The sequence below is a fragment of the Phaseolus vulgaris genome, chromosome 2, assembly GCF_051622355.1.
Source record: "Phaseolus vulgaris cultivar YP4 chromosome 2, ASM5162235v1, whole genome shotgun sequence".
Classification (NCBI taxonomy): Eukaryota; Viridiplantae; Streptophyta; class Magnoliopsida; order Fabales; family Fabaceae; genus Phaseolus; species Phaseolus vulgaris.
In genome coordinates, this window is record NC_143499.1 from 36,961,546 (window position 1) to 36,987,521 (window position 25,976).

Below are 25,976 nucleotides of genomic sequence, written 5' to 3' on the forward strand. Positions count from 1 at the left end.
GGAAGTCCCTATATTTGACTTATCGTCTTTATTAGGAGCGGTAAGTTTAGAATTTAAGGTTTATGGTTTAGATTGACACACCATTTTCATTCATTTAATATTTAAAGAAATTATTATTTTATTATAATTTAATATTTTATTTTATAAACGGTTGTGAAATATACTATATTAGAAAATTATTAAATATAAATTAATTTTAAAAAAATAATTAGTTGTTATATTCACTAAATTATATATTATTTTATAGATTAAAAAGGTTATTGATATCTAAAATATTGATAAATAATTAAATATCAATTTAGAAATTATTTATCAATAATATGAACTATTTTAAATATCAATAATTTTTTTAGTCTTTAAAATAATATTTAATTTAATTAATATAATAATTAATTATTTTTTTCATCTATAAAATTAGTTTATATTTAAGAATTTTTGATGTATTTTTTTAGTGTTAAAGGTTGGAAGAAAACCTTTGAGTTTAATAAATGGAAGATAAAAATAAGAGAAGAAATAAAGGAAAGAGAAAAGATTAAATGCAATTAATAAGGTCATAAATAAAGAGTTGAGAAATAAACTAGACCAATTAATCATACGAATTTATAACTTAAACGTATAGTAGTTATGGAAGAGGGTAAATAAAAAATAAATAAAACTTCTTCCGTGTTTAATAAATGGAAGATAAGAATAAGAGAAGAAATAAAAGAAAGAGAAAATATTAAATGCAATTAATAAGGTCATAAATAAAGAGAGTTGAGAAATGAACTAAGACCAATTAATCATACGTTTTTTATACGAATTTATAACTTAACGTATAGTAGTTATGGAAGAGGGTAAATAAAAGAAATAAAAAACTTCCTCCGTGTTATTTTATCTTTTTTTTTTGCACATATTAAATAAATTAATGATAATTTGTTACACTTAATTAAATTTCAAGTCTTTAGTAATTCAGGTGTTTTTTTTATATGTTCTTATTAAAAAAATTATTTATTAAATACTTAAATTTTTTATATATTTTATAGAGTATTTTTGGGTTAAGTGGATGAGATGATTATTCACTAGTACAAAATTTGAAAACAACGACCATTTATTTAGTGCGGTTTTGCGTTTAAACGCATTTGTAAAAAACGCGGTGACATTTTTGTAATTAAATTGATTTACAAATGCGGTTCTAGGGTAAGACCGCATTTGTAAATCAATTTTACCCTAAAAATAGAAGCGCGCCACTGGTTTTCACTTTCACTTTCGTCTTCTCCGCTCTTCGTTTCAACGTTCTCAGCTCTCTCCGCTTTGCATTGTAAGTTTCAGCTCTCTCTGCTTCAACGTTTGTTTTCGTTTTCGTTTTTGTCATTGTCATTATTCACTTCCTTGGCATTGTCATTTCGTTTCCTTACTCGTTTTCTGCATATAGGTGGTTACTGTTCTATTGGTTCGCTAGTTTTTTCTGCTCCGCCACCGCCACTGCTTCCGCCACCGCCACTGCCACTGCTTCCGCCACCGCCTTCGTCTTCGTCTCCGATCACCATCAACCTAAAGGTTGGTGTTGTATTTATTTAATATTTTGAATTTATATTTAAAATTTTGAATTCATATTTAATATTTTGAATTTTTATTTTTCTGTATTATAATATATATTTAATTAATAACTAATACAACTTGGAATGTATAACTAATAACTAATAATTTATATATTTGTGTGTATTTTGAATTTTTGTATTATATAATTTCTATTTTCTTAAATTTATATTATATATAAATTCTATTTTTGTAATTATTTTTATTTTTTGCACTTTCTCTTTGCATATCTTTCTTTTTTTCCCTGGCATCATTTATTTTTTATAATTGTCACTTTAAACTACTTTTACTTAAATAAAAATGAATATGATATTAATCTTTATGGAATTATAATTCTATAGTGTATTAAACTTTGTTCTAGAATTTTAATTTTAGAAGTGACATATTTAGTTAGTTGTTAATTACATTTTAATAAAAGTTTTATGTTATATGTTAGTTATTGTTACTTTTAGAATAGAAATATCGTGTTTAGATTGAGTCCGGGGGTGTTCGACCCTCGGCAAATGTGTGAGATTGAAGAGAATACTAATTATTAGAAAATCCTAACTATATTCCAGAATATATAATGGATCGAAGTTGGATTAATGCTGTTCGTATAAGTGATGAGTACGAAAGGGGAGTAGAGGAATTTATACAATTTGCGCAGCGTAACGCGATTATTAGTGGTCATGATGGAGCAAAGATCAGGTGTCCGTGCGTTAACTGTTTGAATGGAAGGATACTGGATGTGAATATCATGAGGGAACACTTGCTATGTGATGGGTTTCTTCGATCTTATACAACTTGGACATGGCATGGTGAATTATTAAATTTACCACGTGTTTCCGTAACTGAAGAATATGTGGGTTCTACCATGGATGAAGCAGTACACGATGATGGAGATGATGATCGATTGGAGGACATGATTCGTGATGTGGGAGCTGAGTGTTTTGCAAAAGCGCATGGATATGAAAGTATGTCAAAAGATGCAGAGACTCCTTTGTATCCTGGATCAACTAACTTCACACGGTTGTCGGCGGTGTTAAGATTGATGAATTTGAAGGCAATAAACGGATGGACTGATAAAAGCTTCACGGAATTGCTCCAGCTGTTGAAGGATATGCTTCCAGAGGGAAATAGTCTACCTAATCGTAATTACGAGGCAAAAAAGATTCTTTGTCTAATGGGTATGGAGTACAAAAAGATACATGCATGTCCTAATGATTGTATATTATACCGGAAAGATTTTGAATTGTTGAAAAGTTGTCCGAGGTGTGGGTTATCACGTTATAAGTTGAAACAAAAAGATGATGATTCTATTGATGACATGGAAAAGCATGAACCCCCAATGAAGGTTATGTGGTATCTTCCCATCATTCCAAGGATGAAGCGTTTGTTTGCAAACCCAGACGATGCTAAGAATCTTAGATGGCATGCAGATGAGAGGAAATGCGATGGCATGTACCGACATCCAGCTGATTCTATTCAATGGAAGAAATTTGATGATGACTTTCCAGAATTTGGTAAAGAATCAAGAAATATCTGACTTGGTTTAGCTACAGACGGAATGAATCCGTTTGGTAATATGAGTACAAATCACAGTTCATGGCCTGTATTACTAGTTATTTACAACTTACCTCCTGGATTGTGCATGAAGCGAAAATACATGATGTTGTCTATGATGATATCCGGTCCGAAACAACCAGGGAATGATATTGATGTTTATCTAAGTCCCCTAATTGAAGATTTGAAGTTAATGTGGGACCAGGGTGTCGAAGTATTTGACGGATTTGCTAATGAAACTTTCAAGCTTCATGCCATGTTATTTTGCACCATCAATGACTTTCCGGCATATGGTAACTTATCAGGTTATAGTGTTAAGGGTCACAAAGCGTGTCCAATATGCGAAGAAGACACTGCTTCTCAACAATTGAAACATGGAAGGAAAACAGTATATCTTCGGCATCGGAGGTTTCTTAGAAGTCATCATCCTTACCGGAGGTTGAAAAAAGCCTTTAATGGACACCAAGAGGGTAGTGGTCCACCAACTCCATTAACCGGTGTTGAGGTTTACGAAAAGGTAAATAACATAGACCACACCTTCGGCAAGTCCAAAAAAAAGTCATCTGTGACAAATATTTGGAAGAAGAAATCAATCTTCTTTGATCTTCCGTACTGGTCGAGGTTAGAAGTCAGACATTGTATAGATGTAATGCATGTTGAGAAGAATGTGTGTGATAGCTTAATTGGTACACTTCTTAACATTAACGGGAAGACGAAGGATGGTCTAAATGCTCGTTTAGATTTGATTGAGATGAACATACGCGGCGAGTTGGCACCCATACAAATGGGTAAGCGTACATATTTGCCCCCAGCCTGTTACACAATGTCAAAAGATGAAAAAATTAGTTTTTGTCAATGTCTAAAGGGTGTAAAAGTGCCACAAGGACATTCCTCAAATGTGAAGAGTCTAGTGTCAATGCAAGATTTGAAGTTAATTGGGTTGAAGTCTCATGATTGTCACATCTTGATACAACAGTTGTTGCCGGTAGCTATCCGTGGGATCTTACCAAAAAATGTTAGACACACCATAACCCGTTTGTGCTCATTCTTCTCTTCCATCTGTTGTAAAGTCATTGATCCCTCTAAACTAGATGAACTTCAAAATGAAATTGTTGTTATCTTGTGTGAATTGGAAATGTTTTTTCCTCCGTCTTTTTTTGACATCATGGTTCATCTAGTGGTGCATCTGGTAAGAGAGGTTAGATTGTGTGGACCAGTGTACTTAAGATGGATGTATCCTGTTGAGCGGTATATGAAAATTTTGAAAGGTTATGTGAAAAATCATTATCGTCCAGAGGCTTCAATGATTGAAAGGTACATAGCTGAAGAAAATATTGAATTTTGTTCAGAGTACATGACAAAAGCAAATCCAATAGGTGTTCCAGCTAATTCATGGCACCACAGGCGTTCTACAAGTAAATGTTTACGTGGTGTGAATATTGTAAGCAAATCTCGATCAGAAGTCTTGCAAGCACATTTGTACATATTGAATAACACAGATGAAGTTGTACCTTACATAGAAGCTCATAAAGCCATTGTGAAGGCAAATAACCCAAGACAAGCAGAGAAATGGGTCTTGATGGAACATAATAGAACTTTCATGCCTTGGTTTAAAGATGAGGTGTTCAAGGATTCAACGGCATCAGAGACATTGACTTGGTTGGCTGCTGGATTGAAGTTTGATGTCATTTCATGTACAGCGTACGAAGTGAATAATTGTATATTTTACACGAAGTCCCTGGATGAAAAGAGTACAGTTCAAAATTCTGGTGTTACTCTTGAAGCCGAGTCAATGCAGTTTTCGACTTCGAAAGATACAAATCCAGTACTTGGATCAATGGCATACTATGGGTTTATAGAAGAGATATGGGAGATTGACTACACTAAGTTTTTCGTTCCAGTTTTCAAGTGTAAATGGGTTGATAATAAAAGTGGGGTTAAAATTGATGAATCAGGATTCACACTAATTGACTTTCGAAAGATAGGGTATCGAGATGAGCCATTTATAATGGTTCAACAAGCATCTCAGGTTTTCTATGTGAAAGATCCTACGTCAGAACATTGGTATGTCGTTTTACACGGGAAAAAACAAGGGTAAGCCATAGATGATATTGAATATGGCGAAACTCGTTCATTCACACCAATGATAACTAATAAAGATGACGATGTACTTGATGATGTACATGCAACCCGTAAAGACCATAGTGAAGGAATTTACATATAAACATTCAACCCACATGCAACATGTAAATAAGCATTTAGAATTTTTTGTATTATTTTTATATGATTTTAATTCGATGCACATTAACTAATGTTTGTTACCTAATTTTTTTAACAGAGACATGAATGACGACCAGACTCCAGATAGACCTCGATCTGGACGAGGCAGTAGAGGACCTACTAGATTGAAGCGTCTTGCATTGAGACGTGTTGCTGGTGAGAAGACACATGTTGACATTGACGTCAACACTGGAGTGGCTTTTGGTCCTAAGGCAGATGAGTTTATGAGCTATCTTGGAGTTGTTTCTCGTGAGAGGCTCTCCATTTTGATTAATTCATGGGATGAGGTTTCAGAGGTTGATCGGAACATGCTATGGGAGGATGTTCTGGTAAGCTTTACATTATTATTGTTATCATATAATGCTTTTTAATATTGATTAATTAATTTTAATTTGATGATGTTATTTTCTAGGCAAACTTTGACATTCCTGATGTGGAACCGCTTCGATCAAAGATATTATCCAATATCGCACTTAAATTTCGTACCTTTAAGTCAATACTGACTTCGAGATACATTTTTGGCGACCTTAAAGACGAAAATCCATGTTTAAAGTACCAACATATTGATGAAGAGACATGGCGTCTTTTTAGAGAAAGCCGTGAAAATGAGGCTTGGATGGTAAGTGAAGTAACTTTTTTGTTTATATAACATTAATAAGTTTATCTTATTTACTTCAGTTTGTTTATTTCAATTATGACAGGATCGTCGGAAGAAAGCTCAAGAGATAGCTTTGAAGAATCTTACCCCGCACGTTATGTCTCGTTCGGGCTATAGAAAACTTGAGCAAACACTGATGGTGGAAAAGGAGAAATCTCAACAGGGGACGTATTCTGAGAATGTGGAAATAGGGGTCACTTCTCCTCCACCACCTTTTCGCCATGAAAAATGGAAGAGGGCCCGAATTAAAAAGTCGGGTGCACCAAGTTCCGAGCAATCCGGGGTTATAATCGAAAAAATTGTAAGTTATTTTTGTTATTTTCAATTTTTTTAAAGCATTAATTATATTAATGATTGAAAATATGATTTTTGTGTACTCTTGCAGGATTCCTTGGAATCCGACGGTACATTTGTTGCTGAAGGTCGTCACGATATCCTGGTTGAAGCAATTGGACGACCTGAACACTCTGGTCGTGTTCGTGCCGCTGGACAAGGGGTCGGAATTAAACTTTATTTTGGAGTTTCAGAACGACAGCCATCCTCCTCCTCCAAGAAGGAAACTCAAATGAAGACTAAGTTACGTGAAGAAATAATGGAGGAGATGAGAAAGGAGACTGATTTGATGTGGCTGGAGATGAAAAAGGAGAATGATCGAATGCGACAAGAGTTTCTATCGCAACAAGTTTGTGCTGAGCCGATTGAACCCCTTGTTAGTCCCACTCCCAAGAGCACAAAGGGGAGTTGTGCGGCTCCTCCAACATCAGGGGATGATATCAATGGGCAGACAGAGGATTGTGAGCTACTGGTAGTGGGCGGCAAACTTCCTCGGGTGGTGGCACTTGGAAAAGTCTATAAAAACGCCACCACCTTACATAACGTTCCTCTCTCCCCTGATGTGGCGAAGGTAACAGTTGAAAAAGTACGATTTCCTGATGCTCGTGTTCCACTACCTTCAGATGAGGTAACCACTGTGGCCGATGCATTTCAGACATTCGTTGCCTGGCCCAGAGAGCTCATTCGATCTATGCCCGAACCTCATGTAATAATTTCATTTCATTATATTATTTTTTATTTATATTTATATATTACATATAATTTAATACAAATGTTGTTTATCTTGTAGGAACCTTTTCAGCCACCAAGTCCGAAAAAGAAGCGTGAGGTTCCAGTTGACGATCCTATGGCTTCCCTACGTCTCATTGCTAGTCAGATTGGCAATGATCCTTTTCCAGTTCCGTGGGATAATACATTTTTCCAAATCAACACTGAACTGCCACTGATGATTTACAACACAGATTTATCAGAATTTATATCTGGGAACCAGGAGCTCAATATAATTATAATTCAATTTTTTATGATGTAAGTATCTTTACCTATTATTCAATTTACTTTATGTTAAATTATTATTGATTATGCTTTAACTAAAAACTTGTAGGTTTTTGCATAAAGTCTGTATCACTGAGGGGAAGGAAAATATGTATGGATTCGTAGATCCTGCATATACTAATCCCGTTGGACCAAACTCAACTGAGACTCAAGCATACATCACTAACATCCTGGAAAAAGAGGGAAAACAAATTTATTTATGCCCTTACATTAATGAGTAAGTTTAATTATATGTCATCAATTATTATTATTTCATGTTTTAAATATTTACTAACTCTTTTCAATGATCATATAGGCATCATTGGCAGTTACTTGTCTTATCAATGGTTGATAAGACTGTTGTGTGGTTCTGTTCCCTACACAAGAAGATGCCCACAAAATTTAAGGATATCATTGATACGTAAGTATAGTATAAACTTAACTTTGTATATGTTACTAATTAACCATCTACTAACGAGGTTTTTTGTATTAACCAGTTCATGGCGTGGATATAACATCCTAAAAGGTCGATCCAGTTCAAATAATTTGAACTACATAAGAGTAAAGGTTTGTAATTTTTTTCTTTCTCTATTATCATTGTTTATCAATATACTAACATATTACTTTTTATTGAATTATATAGTGTAATAAACAACCAGGAAGCTATGAGTGTGGCTATTACATTATGCAATGGATGATTACCATTATAAGACTAGGTGTTAAAACTGGTTGTAAGGAGGTATATGTTAAATCATTTTTATAATTCTTGAACATATATATATATATATATCTAGAAACTAATTTATGTCAACTTTGCAATGCAGTTATTCACAGAAGAAACACCAATGAGTGAGGAAGGCATTTCATATGTTAGAGATTCTTGGTCCACATACTTCATTAATTTTTATAACTCTAGCATAAGTAAACAATATTAGTGGTTTTATTATATGTAATTTGATCACTTGTAAATGTACATTTTGATGATTTCAATTGGTTACTACATTTTTGTATTTGTCTGGCTGGGTTTAATCATTATGCAGGTTATTTAAATATATGGTTTCTGCACAAAACAGGATGTACCAAAAAAAAAAAAGCACTATTTACAAATGCGGTCATTTACCAAGACCGCATTTGTAAATGTGAATTTGCTATTTACAAATGCGGTCTTGGTAAATGACTGCATTTGTAAATAGTGATTTATGAATGCGGTTTTTACCAAGACCGCATTCATAAATCCTAAACCCCAAACCCACTCCCTAATTCAGAATAATATACAAATGCGGTTACCTAAAATGACCGCATTTGTAAATGTGATTTATGAATGCGGTCATAGGACCGCATTTGTAAATTCCAGATTTACAAATGCGTGTTGATCAAATGCGGTTCTATGACCGCATTTGTAAATTTAAAATAGCCGCATTTGTTTAACTTATCTGCACTAGTGATTATCTTAATATTTGTCTCCACGTCACATGTTAACAAATGTGAGATTTTGTAATTAATATAAAATCATTCGGTGATGATTGTGATGATATAAAATGATAAGTGATTTTTATTATTTTCATTGAAAACGTTTTGAATAACAAGTGATTATCGTTGTCACTTATATAAATGATGGTGACTTACTATAGGTGATGACATGGAAGGTATCGAGGAGTTTGGTGACCTCATTATTCAACATGTTTTCAATTAAATGTATAAATGTCACTTATCATTTTACATTAATACAATTTTATATTAATCACAAAATCTTACGTTTCTTAACACATGCAAAAGAAATAAATAAAATGAATCTTACGTTTCTTAACACATGCAAAAGAAATAAATAAAATGATGGAGTAAGATAATAATTATGCAATTAAAATACCCATATTTTTGACAACTTAAAACTTGATTAAATCATTTTTATTAAAATATTCTTACACTATAAATAATTAAGAAACATATTTAATTAATTTTTGAATTACAATATACTAATGAATATTAAGAAAGTAATATTCTTTCTTACTTATATTAGTTATCGCAGGTAATAATAAAATATATAAATTAATATCAATATTTATTTAAGATAATGTTAAAATAAAAGTGGAATTATTACTTTGGAAGAAGTAAATCAGACTTGCTTTAAACAATTATTAAAAACTTAAACAATGAAATGGAGGGAGTAGTAGTAAATATTTCAAGAGATTTTATATAAATAAGAAAAAGAGATATAATAAATGTGATAAATACGGTAATAAATGAAGATAGATGAAAAAAAATGAAATGAAAGAAGGGTTGGAAGAAAGGGTAGATGGTTCAATGAAAATGTATATGGGTAAGTAAGATAAGGAATAAGAATAATCTTTTAGGAAGATAAATGACTTGAGAAGAGTCCCTATTAGAAAAGAGTGTTACTTGGGAAAATGGAAGGAAAATGAGCTAGTGGAACATGGTGTTTTGGCTTGGTACAAGTGTCACATCTACTAATAACATGTTTACAAAAATTCTATCGAATCAAAATTTATTAGATCCTCAGACACAAAGGTTTCCTCTCTGTTTACTAGATGATGGTGTATCAATTAGGATAACAACAAGAATAAAAAAATACATGTTATTATGATTCCATCATACGCAAAAATAATTTAATTTTATTACTTTGTCTGATGAATTATTCTTTAGACAAATGATAAGTAAACTTTGTCTACTAAGCAACATAACTATAATTTTTTTTAGACACACCTCTATTCCATTAAACTATCTATTTTATATCCTCCTATAAGTATCAGACGGATATTGAAAGTATGCTTGGAGAAAGAACATTTCATATGTCATTACAAGATTTTTATTCACAAATTGATATATTTACAATTATGTATACATACATATATTTTTACAAAATTTACAATTTAATCTTCTCCAAATTAATCCACTTGTATAGTTTAAAATGGATTAACAAGGGTTGTAGTTGTGAGTATAGTAAAAGTAATGATAACTAGTCTTGTAATTGAGATATTAACGGTTCCATCTGATAGTGTTTATTTTCCTCGGAAAGTTACTGTATTTTCTATGTGTCCACATTCAACTGAAGTTCTGGAAACAAAACATTTACCACTACAGAAAAGTGTCTAACATATGAAGACACCATGTATACATATCTCAATATATTTCTATCATTTTTATTTAAAAAAAAAAAACAAGATACCTGAAATAAAGTGAGAACAAATATCATAAAAATATATCAATAATATTACTATACAATTATAATCTTAAATCTTACACTCTAAACCCATACAATTATATGTGGAAGATAGATATTTATACTTTACTCGTTGATATAAAGAAAGTTTTTGATGAAGAATCTTGTTTAAATACAAGATTATACATTGGACTGAATTTATTATTATTAAAAAAATGAAAATAAAACATATAGAATATAATAATAATAAAAAACGGTCATCAAACATTAAATTTAAATATAAAAATTTATTAAAATAATATATTTAAAAGTTAGAAGACTGAATACATCAATTTAAAACCATAAGGATCAAAAGATAACTTTGAAAAAGAAAATACAAACAAAAACACACTGTCCCAAAAATTAAACTAAAAAAACCTTAACGTTTTCCTTGACTTTTTACCAGCTTTACAGTTGACTATTTTTATAGTGGAGAAGGTGGAAACCACGATCAAGCGTTTAGTATAATTCTTTGAATGAATGATCTCTTTTATAATAAAATTAAAGTGGCATCAGTAAAAAGCTTCGTTATTTTCTTAAAATAAATTAATTTTGATATACTATTATCTTAAACATTTTTATCCTATCAATAAATTTAAAACATCTTAAATTTAAAATTTAAAGTAATTATTATAAAAATGAACTATCTTAATTATATAATAATTCATATAGGTGGATAACAATATAACATTATAACATGTTATATTTATCTAAATAAATATTAATATAATAATTTCTTTAGTTTAAACAAGTACCAAATTTGATAGACTTTCAAATAAGTTTGCACTTTGCAAGGCACATAAATGAAGTAGGTGTGATGGATTAAAAAAAGGATAAAAAGTACCTACACTACAATTGAGTTTGTATTGTTTTTGTAATATACAATACATTTATTTTTGCAAAGAAGGTGTTGGAATTTGGAAATGTCAAGTAACTTGTTTTATTTGTCTCAAAGTTTGACCCGTGACTTGTGAGTTTCTCCTTTCAATTCAAATCATATTTCTTTTTTTATTAGATTCTATTCAAATGAAATTATATAATAAGATAAAGAAAAAGACAAACAAAAATACTAATTAACAGATTTTTATATAAAAAACACTTTTTAGAATCATAATTCTTCATTTTCTTTTGCTTAAAGTCCATTCAAATATGCCAGCTTCAGTAACATGGCTATATAAACCAATGTTCCCATTTGTTGAAAAGATGAGAAAGGAGACAACAATGGCCAATTCAATGGCTAAACTATTTTTCCTTTTGGTCACCGTCTTCACTTCAATTTTCCCTGCTGCAACTTCTACTTCTGCTGGCTTTGAGCAAGGTTTCCTTCAATGTTTTCAGGCAATTTTAGGGAACAACACAACTTCAGAAGTAACATTCAGTAAAAGTAGTTCTTCTTATGAACCCCTTTTGAATTCTTCTATAAGAAACGCCAGATTCCTAAGCAGTTCAGTCCCAAAACCAAATGTTATTGTCACTCCACAAAGCCTATTCCATATTCAAGTAGCACTGCTTTGCTCAAAGAAAAACAATTTGGAAGTAAGAGTTCGAAGTGGGGGGCATGACTATGAGGGTCTTTCTTATGTTTCTCACGTTCCATTCCTCATCATTGATCTTGTCAACCTTAGGTCCATAGAAATTAATATGGATGAAGAAAGTGCATGGGTTCAATCAGGTGCTACAGTTGGAGAACTCTATTATGCAATTGCACAGAAAAGTAAGGTCCATGGGTTCCCTGCTGGAAGTTGCTCCACCATGGGTGTTGGAGGGCACTTTAGTGGAGGTGGGTTTGGAACAATTTTCAGAAAATATGGCCTAGCTTCGGATAATGTAATTGATGCTCAGATAATAGATGTCAATGGAAAGATACTGAATAGAACACTGATGGGAGAAGATCTCTTTTGGGCCATAAGAGGAGGGGGAGGGTCAAGCTTTGGAGTCATTACTGCATGGAAAATCAAGCTTGTACATGTTCCTTCAACAGTGACAGTTTTTGATGTTTCAAGGTCCTTGGATCAAGGTGCCACTGACCTTTTCCACAAGTGGCAAACTGTTGCTCCCAAACTTCCTGCAGAACTTTTTCTGCACAATGTTGTGGGGGTTTCCAATTCAGCTTCTCAAGGTGGAAAAACTGTGGTGGTTTACTTCACAGGATTGTATCTTGGGACAGCTGAGAATCTCCTTCCTTTGATGCAAAACAATTTTTCAGAGTTGGGTTTGCAGCACAACAACTTCTCCCAGATGACTTGGATTCAATCTGTTCTTCACTTTGCAGGCTATTCAATAGATGAATCCTTGGAGGTGTTGCTCAGGAGAAATCAAACATCCTCAAGTTTCAAAGCAAAATCTGATTATGTGAAGGAACCGATTCCCTTAGTTGGCTTAGAAGGGCTATGGAATATGCTACTCTCGGAGAACTCACCTCTGTTGATCTTCACACCATATGGCGGAAAAATGAGTGAGATTTCAGAATCAGAAACTCCTTTTCCACATAGAAAAGGGAACTTATATGGAATTCAGTATTCAGTAAATTTGGTTTCGAATGAAGAAGCACCAAAGCATTTAGATTGGATGAGAAGATTGTATGAATATATGACACCCTATGTGTCAAAGTTGCCAAGACAGTCATATTTGAATTATAGAGACCTCGATTTGGGTGTGAACCAAGGAAAGTTGAACTATGAAAATGCAAAATCATGGGGTTTGAAATATTTCAAGAACAATTTTGAAAAACTGACACAAGTGAAGGCCAGAGTTGATCCTGGAAATTTTTTCAGGGACGAGCAGAGCATTCCACCATTGTAGAAGATGGAAATCACAAACAATAAATTACTAAAAATTCAAACATCTGTGCTCATAGTTATAATGATGCATAACAATGATCTGTAATTGTTGCAGTTGTTGTAGTTCTGATTCTTGAAGAATCTGAGTGGATGTATTCATCAGAAAGGTGCCCTGTTGCAAGATTAATATTTCACCTCTTCTACTAGCTTATTGCATTGGTAAAATTTTAGAGAGATTTATTTTACATTATGTTATACTAATTACCATTCAAAATAGATATACACATATCTTCTATTTTAATAAAATAACATCTATATTTTACATTTTTATATAATAATTAAACTATCAAATAAGGGATGAATGTCACTTTATTTAAATTTTAGTTAATATAATATTTTAAAACAAAGTATAAGGGACTTTATTAAAGTATAAGGAGAATGCGTGTGATTTATTATTAAACTAAGAAAAATAAAAGTGTATTTAAAAATAATGGAAGTTGTAAATCTCAATGTGCAAAAATTATAAATGTTTATTTTAAAATTGAAAGAGTGTAAATATGATATAGTATCACCAAAAGAGGATACGAAAAAACAATTTTTCCAAAAAAATAATAATCCGTTTTGGTTTTCATCGAACTTAAAAAAATATTTTGAACAATTAGACACCTGGCAGAGGAGTACGGACAAAAACATTAATATAAAAAATAAGAATAAGAAGAGTTTTTTTTAGAGTTTTGAGTTGAAAATTTATGTTAAGTTGATAATTAAGCTAACATCTTAGTCTATTATTTTGTCTTAACTTTCTAGCCTAGTAACCCATCAAATCACAAGTAATGTAGGTTAGTCCACCAACCTATTTGTTTTATATTATACCTATAAAATATTAAAGTTGACTTATTAAAATAAAAATAAATGGAAATATAATTTAAAGAATTATAAATTATAATATATGTGTTGTGTTGGTTGAAAGGTGAAAAATATATAATAATATTATAATTTGAATAATAAGTATTTATAAATTTAATTATTAATTATAATTAAATAATTTTTAATATATGAAAAAATAGTCATTTTAATTTATTCGATAAAATATTAATTAATATTTATATAATTAAATATAATCTTATAATAAGATGAAAAAAATGAGTTTGTTGTTAAGTTGGTGGGTCTATTTAGCACATTTAATCAATATCGCATTTCTTTTCTTTTGTCTATTTAGTCTATCGACCTATCAATCAAAAAGGGTATAGATCAATAAATGTATTTGGGCATCTTGCAAATTCCATTAATCTATAATGGCTAAATTAATAAAAACTTTACACTAAAAACAATTAATAAATAAAAATTAATTTTAAAGATCAAAATAATTAATTACTACTCGACTAAATTAGATATAATTTTATAAACGAAAAAAATTATTAATTGGTATATAAAGTAGTTTTTAGTGTTAATAAAAATTTATAAAAGAATTTTTAAATTAGTATCTAACCCATAGTTTTAGTTACTAACTATTTTATATTCTAAATTAGTCTTTATTAGTGTTTTAAAAACTAATTTAAAATCTAAAATACTAGTAGCTAAAAGCTCGACAACTAATGTAGATATTATTTTAAAAATTATTTTAAATTTTTTTATTAATAATAGAAAACACTTTAGATACCAATAATTTTTTAGTCTTTAAAATAGAATCTTATTTAGTCAATGTAATGACTAATTATTTTTTGTCTCTAAATTTGATTGCTATTTAATAATTTTCTTATAGTATTATTTATCTTTTGTGTTTTCTTTGTCAGTTTGGTTCTCATATTTTAGTTACTTATATTTTAAAATCTCATCAAATTTAATTTTGGTGACAAGATCTTATGTTTAGAAGAAATGACGTTAAAGAAAACTTATTTGGTAAACTTGACCGAAAACAATATTGTTTGATGAATTTTTAAAATGTTGTGAGTAGAAACCTAGGAAGACACATTTGAACTTTCTAGTTAAGTAAGGAAAACTAAGATAAAAAAAGCACGATAAAATTGAATGAGGGTTTAAGGTGGATATTTGATTAATGACGATTTGAAATAAGGAATACTTTTTTATTATGAATTTTTTGTTATTCTTGTTGTGTGCAATCATTGAAGGTATCATTTTTTTTTATATATTTTTATCGATTTTTGATTAGTTATGCATGTATATATGTTATCTTTTGTGGGGCTTTACATGAAGTGTGCGTCTTATTGAGTATTTGTAGGTTATGTTATTTTGTTAAAGGCATGTTCGAGGAGGTTTCGTTTTTGTTGAGAATTTTTGTGAATTTTCTAGTTGGTACTTTGTTCCTTTTAATATAGTTGGCAATTTTTTTATTGTATTTATTGGTTTTATTTTAAAATTGGTTCATTCCTTATGTAGTTTTACAATGGTTTGAGGAATGGACGTTGTTTGACCTGATATGGAGAATAGATGAAATGAGGATGAAAGTGATGGTAGACCATGTGTAAATTTTGTAACAAAGGGATGTAAGGCAATGTGATGTTGAATGATTAACATAATTTTATTTACACTTTAAATCTTTAATCGTAGATTATTGAGCTATAACCATGAATGAATCCAGTGTTTTAATTAAGATTCATCTAATTAGGTTCATTTTGACATTGATTGTTATTTATGTTAATCTTGTGTTTTAGTTACAATAGATAGTCTAATATTTCTCAGAACAAACAGTTTGACCAGACGGACTGAATGAAGCGTCTACCACTATAAATGGACCAAATCATGCGAAAGTAGAAATTGCTTCCTTCAATCAAAACGGGAAACAAAATCTAAGTTAAAGAATTAGAGAATAAAATCTACAATATCTCAGAACTAGAATTGAAAGCAAATCTTTTACAAGGATATTCTCTGGAATTTATGAAATTAAAAATCTCTCGTTAAGCGCACGAAAAATAGAACATTAGAGTTTTCTTAATTTTTTTTATTTTCTTCGTTGTATTCCCTTTTTTTTTGCCTTCGTATGGAAGGCTAATTCTCTTGTGATTTCGTACTGAATTTTGGTGGTTTTTTTCAATAAAATTTTATTCTTAAATTCTCTATAGCAGATTGTGTTTTACTGTTGGTCTTTTTGAAATCTAGTTTATGTTAAAAGCTTTTTTTTTCAATGCTTGTTGAAAATTCAATTATTTTCTTTAATTGGAGTTCTTGGTTAATTCGCTTAGTCTTAATCACTCTCATTTTTGCTTAATTCAAGAGGTAGAAGATAAAAATCTAACGCGTTGAAACTAGTGAGATACTAAATACATTAGTGGACACTTGTTTTGCTGAGAAGGTTCTCTTGAATATGATTGACACTATATGAGTATACTTCTTTGAAAAAATTGGTTCACCTAGACATCAAGGTTGAATCACAAGTTTTAAAGAGAATTTCTTGTAAAAATACTCATAATGATGACTTTTACAAATCATCTTGGAAGGACAAACACAAATTTCAAACATAGACTCTCCTTCCAATTTCTCAAAAGAAACCACCCCACATCATAAAAATTATAAAGATAAACCTTCTACTCCTAAATCACCCACCAAAACCTCAAGTGAAAAATGTTTTAAATGTCTAGGTTTTGGGCACATTTTTGCTAATTGCCTAAGTAAAAGAAAAATAATGGTTAAACCCCAAGTGAGGACGAATGTGAAACACCATGTGAAGGTGATTTGTTTGTAGTAAGGCACATGTTAGGGCAACTTCAAAAACCTTTTAATGAGATTCAAAGGAAAATTTTCTATACCCGGTGCCTTATTAATGACAAATTATGTTCCTTGATAATTGATGAGGGTAGTTGTAGAAATGTGGCAAGTACAAGAGTGGTGGAGAAACTTGGATTACCCACCATTTCTCATACACAACCCTAGAATTTGCAATGTCTAAGTGAAGAGGGTGAAATAATTTTTAATAAACAAGTCCTCATATCTTTCTCAATTGGAAAATATAAAGATGAGGTGTTATGTGATGTTGTGTCCATGGAAGCAACCCATATTCTTTTAGGAATGCCATGCCAATATGATAGGAAAACTTTACATGATGGCCTAACTAACAAGATTTCTTTTCACACCAAATTCCCTTTGATCCTACACATTCTCTACAAACATTACATGTAACTAGAACCACTCAACCCAAACCGCCAAAATTCAATGAACATAAGTTTGCTTCACAACTCATATAAATCAAGTGAACAAACTAACTATGTTATTTGCCAGAGTTCTAAATTCGAGGTCGAGTTCTTTCCAACTTGGGGGGCATGATACAAACCATCTCGACAAACATATGAATAAGGACACAACAGACACTTCACAATTAAGTCAGTCACCTCAGCATCCAAGACAAGGCCCTGCCAAATTTCAAAAGAACCTCAGTAGAAGAAGAACTGGACATAAGCCAGAGCATCAAATATTCTTTCTTCTGGTCTTTTTAACATACAAGTTTATATAAATAAATTGGACTCACTTTGGGGTCCAAATAGAAGAATAAGCTAGAGTAAGGTGTGCTTAGTAAATTAGGCTTGTGCCAAACTCATCTTTCTTGACATGTGCACATAGGTTAAAAGTTTCTTTGACCTACCTTTTAGAAGGTTTCTCACAAATAACACCCCTATCCCTCTCACTCTTGCTCCCCAAGTCACTCTTTCCTATATAAAGGGTGTCTTGCCTCATGTATTTGGACACTTGAAATTGAATAGAAAAGAAACTCTACTTGAGTGATTAGTGAGCTTTGTCTCCTAAAGTTCTTGGGTCTTATCTTGAGAGTAGTGCACCTTAGGTGGCGGCTCCTCACCACTCATCTTGGAACCATCAACCATTCCAAGTGGCGTGATTCTTTGATCCATTTTTGATAAGCTTTCTTCATCTCTTTTCTTTATTATTTGCGCTATTTGCATTCCTTTTTATGTCATTGGGTTCTTCCATCTTGTTTCTTTCCAGTATATGTTTTTATTTCCACACCTCATCATCATCAACACCATATAATTGTGTTTTTCTCTTTGCCATCTAGAAGTGAACCTTCACACTTACTTAACCACTTGGTTAAGTTTGTGTCCAGAGGGAATCTTCTTTGGGTTTCTCACCATAATTGCTAATTCAAAAAAAATCCCAAACAAAGTGCAACCCATAAAATCTGCAATCCTAAAATCAACTCAAATCAGGTGGCTTGCTCAACTAAAGAATCTTGTAACATACCAACAATAATTAAGTATACTCTTTAACTACTTGACTTAGGAATGTTATTAGGTCTATTTATACTTACAATTTTATCAATAATCATTCATGCAAACTAAGAAGTCATTTGACCATCTAGTTTTGTGTGAGCTGCCCTCCACATCTTATAGTAGTGAGGAGGAGATACATGATCAATAGACTCAAACCCTGCTGCCTCATCTTGAGCCTTCTTGAGTCACTGTTCCAATAATGCATACCCCCTGCGACAATAGATGGGGTACATCATTCAGCTCTTGTTGTTCTTGACCAATTATTATTTTCTTTGGCAATGCAAATAAGAAAATAAGACCATAAACATATTGTGTAATTACAAGAGTTGTCAAAAATTAATTTGTCAAAAGGAGTCCAGTGACACAAAACTACATCCAATCCTCATCACTAATTTGATACTTGATAAGTGCCATATTTCAGTAATATTTCATATTAAAATACAGACACTTATGGATATTAATTGATAAAATAACTATAATATAACCCCTAATTTATGAATTTAAACCTATTTACATATTTTGTGATTATAATTTGACTATGAACGATTTATTCCCAAATTTATGTTAATTTCATGATTCTAGGGAAGAATGGAGATGGAAGGGAAAAAAGAGAATAAACAAAGCTAAAAAGAGAAAGCTGGAATGCTCCAACACTCGCCCAAGCCAAAAGCCCTCAGGGGATCTCGCGCAAGCGAACCCAATCTCGCCCAGGCAAGATCACTCTAGTGACATTGTGCCTGTTTTCATCCAACTTGCCCAGGCGAGCCCAATCACGCCCAGGCGAGAAGTCACTTAGCGCAAGCCTAACTAGGTTAAATATGAGGCATGAGGCACAACCCTAGACATCAATGGGGAGAATAAAAGGTGTTAGAAACCCTATAGGAGGCAATCGTCAAAGGAAAACATCATGGATCTTCTTTTCATCCTTTCCATGCTTTTAATGGCCAACATGAGTGGCTAATTCCACCCTTTGTGATGGGAGTAATATGCTCAAACTCTTATGTATTGAGGTGATATTTAAATATAATATTATGTTCTTGATTGATGATTGGTATTATCATTTTATTTGTTATGATTGTTTACCATGATCAAGATCCTTAGGTTTGACTGGAAAGTACTTATAAGTTTATTACCCAAATGATAATACTTAACATATTTGAATGCTAAGAATAGATTTGAAATGTTATTTACTATCAATATCTAATTGTAATGATAAGAAGTTTTTATAAACATGCGAGACATCGATATTTACGAGACTCTCTTAATAATTTTATATGTGAGGAATCGATATAAAAGAATTTTATATGGACATCAACATCAATCAAATGATAGAATATTACCATGTTATCAAAAATACAAAAGAGTAAGAAGGATGAACTTCAATTCCAATTTTCCCAATTGAACCAACAAACTCTTTAACTTGCTTTCTTTACAATTCTTGCAGTAATTATAACAAACTCCCAACAAACTTTATTATTTTGTTTTCTATTTAGTGAATCTTATACTTGATAATTAAATTGTTCCTTGTGAGTTCGATATCCGTCCTTAGAGATGAATTATTATTTCTAACAACACGGTATAAAGCACTAACTTCAATATCGTATGTTCATCCACAAATGTACGAATGTGATTGGAGATAAACGTCCACCAAAAAGGACATACAAAGATGGAAAAAGTACATGCTTAGGGTCACTAAACATTGCACAATTGCTCTCGCTATTGTATAGAATAGGAAGAGGAAGAAGAAACACACACTTGAAAATTCAAGGAATAAGAAGCATTGTTGCATTTTAAAAGGAATTTTATATTGGATGCCCTAGGTTTTTATGTAAAACTCAATATTTACGTTAGTTGACATCAACGTATGACGTAAATATTGAGTTTTACGTCAGAGTCTAGGGCGTCTATGTAAAAATGTTCACACTATTTACAAAAATGTCTCTTCATTTTTTCTACATTGTATTCATGGAAATCATACGTAAAAGTTGCAATATAGTTGCACCATTTTCCACTAGTGTTTAAGACTTTTGGAAAGGTTATAAGAAAAATTATTAGCACATAAAAATAACTTTTAGGATGAAGGGAGGAGGGAAAATATCATTGGGTGAGTTGACAAAGGTGTGTCGACCTAAAGATTATGGAGGATGAGGAATCAAACATATCGAAATTTTCAACCATGCTTTTCTGGACAAATGAAAGTGGGCTTTCTTCCACCTAACAACATAGTTCGTGGAATCCAATTTGGAGCACCAAAAAATTTAAATGGAGATTAAGAGATTCAAGGATTATCAACATGGTGGAAAGGCTTAAAAAAGTGTAGGAGGAGTCTAATACAAATTGGTTTCACCTAATGAACAAATTGAGAATAGGAAATGCAAGAAAATATTTTAGGTCGATACATGATAATGACAAGGGAATCACAACTTTGCAAACAATTTTCCCTACACATTTCAAAATTTACAACAAAGGATGACATTAATAGACACAACGAGAAGATATCACTACAATGATCGATTTTAACAACCAATATAAGTTGATTGCAAATTGTAATAGATATAGAGATTGATTGACATCTGTCACAAATTTGTGACCAAAACAACAACATAATAATTTGTCTAAAAATATGTCATTTAGTGACTAATTTTAGCTATCGAAATAAGTTGTCACAAATTGTGACCGAAATAGCAACTGATTTATATTTGTCACACATTTGTGACTGAAACACCAACAAAATATTTTGTTAGTGGTAATATTAGTTTGTGTAGCGATTGTAATAGCGACAGAAAATGATGATAACTAAATTTTAATTGTTGAATTAGTGATTGTATGAAATAAAATTAAAGTGATATTGTTAGCGACGAAAATAATGACAAAAAACAATTTATTTCAGCGACCATTTGGTTTCAATTGCTAAATCTCAAGAAAAATCATTTAATGACGAATTTAGGGATCAAAATAAGTTGATCGTAAAATGTGATCAAAATAGTGATTAATTGACATTTGTCACAAATCTGCGTCTGAAACAACGATGATATAATTTGTTACTGGTAAAATAGATAAAAAATATTTGTAACTAAAATTTAATCGCTAAATCAACAGTAGTATGAAGTAAAATAGAAATGGGGTCGTCACTAACCGAAAATCAATTATAATTACTTATTAGATAATTAATTATAATAATTATAAAGAGGATAAACCTGTTTGCTCTACACAATATTTTCTTAATTTTACCCTTTTAACTACTAGTGTTTATAATTTTATCTATTAATTAACTATTTTTTAAATTTAAATAACTACTTACAATAAAAAAAATTATATAAAAAGTTAAATGATATTTGCTTTCTTGAATAAGGAATTAAGTAATTTGAGATCATTAGAGTTCCAACTATTTTTTTTTTCATAATTATAAGTGTTATTAGTTATTCTTTTATATATTAAAAATCATAGATATACATCATTTATTTTATTTGAAGAGTAGATACTAGATGATTTACAACTAATTAATAATTTTCTTCCTTATAAAGTGTAGGAATGCTTTGTTCATTTCTGAAAAAGTTGTGAGGATCAACCTTGGTCTTCACTCTAGCCAATCTCTTGAGGTTATTATTGAAATACTTCAAACCCCAAATGCTAGCTTGAGTGTAATTTGTGTAACCATTATTATTTACTCCAATGTCAAGGTCTCTGTAATTCAGATATGCAGCTCTAGGAGAATTTGAAACATAAGGTTCCATATATTTATAGAGTCTTCTAATCCAATCCATATGCCTTTGTGTTGCCTCGTTCCCTCCTTCTTCCCAACTGACCGTATAGTGAATATGATTAATGTATCCAGATCGGTGTGAGAAAGGAATTTCAGATTCCGAAATATCAGACATTCTACCTCCATAAGGAGCGAATTGAAGTTGACCATATTCAACCTTATCGTCATATAACAAACGCCATAAGCCTCGTAATCCATCAATTGGAATGGGTGTTCTCACATAATCAGATTTTCCTTTGTAATTTCCTGAAGGAAATTGAGTTCTGTTAAGCAAAACTTCAGGGGCTTCATTACCGGTAGAATCAAACCCAGCATTCATGAAGACAACTGAGCCTATCCAACTCGTCTCATTACAGTCTTTTCTGACCAAACCCAACTCTGGGAAACTCTTTCGCATCAATGGAATAAGCTCTTCTACACCTCCCAGAAACATGGATACAAAACTAGCTTGTATTGTTAGCTTTCCATGTTGACTTGAATTTACCCTTGCCATGTCCATCCTAATCATTATGCGCTCGTCCAATTTATTGGCCACAAGCTGCCACTTTTGAATGATCTCGCTTGCATTCTCTTCCAATGTCCTTGAAACATTGAACACTGTCACAGTTGATGGAACTGGAACTAGTTTTATCTTCCATGCCACGATGACTCCAAAGCTTGCTCCACCACCTCCTCTGATGGCCCAAAACAGATCCTCACCCATTGCTTTTCTGTCAAGAAGATTACCATTCACGTCTATTATGTGAGCATCTAAGATATTATCAGCAGCAAGACCGTACTTGCGCATCAAGAATCCATAACCACCTCCACTGAAGTGGCCACCAATCCCCACAGTGGCGCACACCCCAGCTGGGAACCCTAGTGTTTTGCTTTTCTGGCTAATGCTGTAGTAAAGTTCACCAAGGGTTGCCCCAGATTGAACCCATGTAGTTCGGTTTTCTGCGTCAACTGTGATTTGTCGAAGGTTTAAGAGGTCAAGGAGGACAAATGGAACCTGGGCAATGTAGGAAAGACCCTCGTAATCATGGCCTCCGCTTCGGGTTCGAATCTGCAGGCCATGGCGTTGGGAACAGATTATAGTGGCTTGAATGTGGGAAACATCCAGTGGTGTGACAATGACAAGGGGTTTAGAGCTTGAATTGGAGAACCTAATATTTTTAATGGTAAGATCTAGGACAGAGGAGTATGAAGAGTTGGTTTGGGTGTAAACAACATTGGAGATGGAGTTGTTGTTATGAGAATAATTGTAAAGGCATTGAACAAACTTTTCATGCGTATCTGCTGAAGGTTTAAATGAAAAGAAAAGAGAAATGGCAGTAACTACGGTAAAATAGGAGCTTAGGCACTTCATTTTTGTGGATGGTTTGTTGTTGTTATGAGAAAGAGTGATGGGAAGTCTCTAATTTATAGTAGTTTGGAGTTGAATGTTAACCAAATCCTCCATAAAAAGTTGGCCTCTATATCCAAAAAGAAAAAAAATAAAATAAAATAAACGTACCACATGGGAGGAGACAATTAAATTATGTGAAGTAGTATGAGATTATTTTACAGATTATGCGTGGCGGACAAAGACATAATATTAAAAAAACAAAGATGTAGACGATGACCAAACTTGCATTTCATCCATATGCGCACGAAATGTGCAATAGAATGTTGACTGCATCATTTTGAAAATCCTTCATAAAATTGAACAATTATTTTTTGAAGATGTTTTTGTTATTGTCTTAAGCCTTCGATATTCAAAAAAAATTTATGCTCGTACTCCCATTTTATGTCCTTTTTTAAATACGAAAAATAATATTTTCATAATATTTTTCTTTATATATATATATATAATAGTAATAACAATTGTCTTTCTTAGATATCTTATTATTATATTAAGATTATGAAATGGTTATATATATAAAAAAAAGAGTCAAAATTTCATTACTTTAAAAACTAAATTTTTGTATTTGTAAAAAAAAACGAGATGGAGAATAAAATAGTAAATGTAAGGTTAAGCATCTCATGTTTTTAGATGAGTTTTACTTATTGCACTATAATATTTTGATACCTGATACATTTTTATATTCATTTTGCATCTACTATTTTATTCTTTATTTTTTATTATAAATAAAAAGTTTATTTTTTAATGGCCATGTTGTCCTAAAAGTGAATTAACAAAGGTTTCTCAACTACCATTTATCTTACTTTGACTTTAAAGATGCAGGGGTACATGTTTTCCTTTTTTAATAGTATTCTAAAACATACTACGATTTTTAATATATGATTTTGTTATTTAATATTTAATAAAGAAAAACTCAGCTAAAAATATTTTTTAATAGATCACAGTATGTAGGATCGAGGTTTTTATACAAGTAGTTTCTTGCACGAGAAGGAGTTAAATAATATGTTCAACGCTTATTTTTATTTATTTACAGTATTAATTCGAACTTTAATATCATATTTTTTTTTTCTGATAGGATCCTAGTAAACACTTAAACAACAGATTTTACATCAGTGAAATCTTTTGTTATAATATCAATTTTATAAATTAACGGTTTCCATCAAATCATTATGATGATGGAAAATTTTATTAAGATAATTGTATCATATTGTTGATGTCAAATTTAGTAAAAAAAATAAATATAAAAATAATTAAATGGTTATTTATATATTTTAAAGGTTTCATATATTATAATATTTTTAAAATATATGTCGATATATAAATGAGGTATTAAATATGTTTGTATCAATAAAATAATTTATTAACATAAATTTCAATAGATATATTTAGAATAAACTATCCTGTTAAAAATTATTGAATCATATAATAGTTTATGTATGTTATATACTTTGTAACAGAAGTCAAACTGTGTTAAGGAAGAAAGTATAAGGTATGAAATTTCTTTTAGGAACATATATTTACACCTACCTACCACTAATAGAGAGATTGTCTCAGGCAAGGAATGAATTACTCTCCAGAAAAGGTACGTTAATATCAACAATTTCTGATGAGGATATCAACAATTGTAATTCTCGGTTTCGCAATCCTGAAAAAAAAAGGGAGAAACTATTGTTTAAGAATTTCAATGTATGGAAGAGAGAGACATGAAGTTCATGAAGAGTTTTGAGGTGGACAATATAAATGGTTTTTTTTATGTTGATTATAAATCTGAATATAAGAGGTCTGGGAACGGAACAAAAGCAAGGTATTTGAGCCAAAAACAGTCACGGTTACGGATGCTAGGTGTTTTTCTTTATGGGAGGACAACAAAGTTGGATGGATTCATAATGAAGGGGACAATGGAGGTGGAGGATTGCTATCAATGTGACATATGACCTAATCGAAAATGCCAAAGGGTTTCTAGATCACTAGCACTGACATTAATAGTATTGATGATGTGTGTAGATTTGATGAGTTTGATTTGAAGTGTCTGGTAAGATGGGATCCTGAGTATATAAAGTATATCTTGCATCTTAGCAGAGCCAATCATTTTCAAGGAGTTTTTGTCTTGAATGTGACAACCATTAGAGTCAAAGGTAAGAACACAAGATAGTTTATCAAACAATTTTGCTA

The 25,976-nt window shown here is 31.4% G+C and overlaps 2 protein-coding genes and 1 long non-coding RNA gene across 3 annotated transcripts; 2 read left to right on the forward strand and 1 right to left on the reverse strand.

Annotated features, from left to right (window-relative positions):
* The first annotated feature begins 7,736 nt into the window (after window positions 1-7,736).
* LOC137809733 (uncharacterized) lies at window positions 7,737-8,137 on the forward strand. The gene is made up of 3 exons (XR_011080803.2): window positions 7,737-7,841; window positions 7,918-7,987; window positions 8,064-8,137. It is a non-coding gene; the product is annotated as an uncharacterized LOC137809733 (long non-coding RNA).
* Window positions 8,138-11,827: 3,690 nt separating this feature from the next.
* On the forward strand, window positions 11,828-13,625 carry LOC137811767 (tetrahydroberberine oxidase). The gene has a single exon (XM_068613601.2). The coding sequence runs from the start codon at window positions 11,841-11,843 to the stop codon at window positions 13,437-13,439; it is 1,599 nt and encodes a 532-aa protein (XP_068469702.2). The 5' UTR covers window positions 11,828-11,840; the 3' UTR covers window positions 13,440-13,625.
* An 8,443-nt stretch (window positions 13,626-22,068) lies between these two features.
* On the reverse strand, window positions 22,069-23,786 carry LOC137811768 (tetrahydroberberine oxidase). Its single transcript, XM_068613602.1, is given in 1 exon segment — window positions 22,069-23,786. A coding segment is annotated over 1 exon segment (1,656 nt). The 5' UTR covers window positions 23,769-23,786; the 3' UTR covers window positions 22,069-22,112.
* Between the last annotated feature and the right edge of the window lie 2,190 nt (window positions 23,787-25,976).

Bases quoted from the DNA above. Each gene is read 5' to 3' on its own strand.
- LOC137811767 (XM_068613601.2), top strand. From the start codon at position 11,841: ATGAGAAAGGAGACAACAATGGCCAATTCAATGGCTAAACTATTTTTC.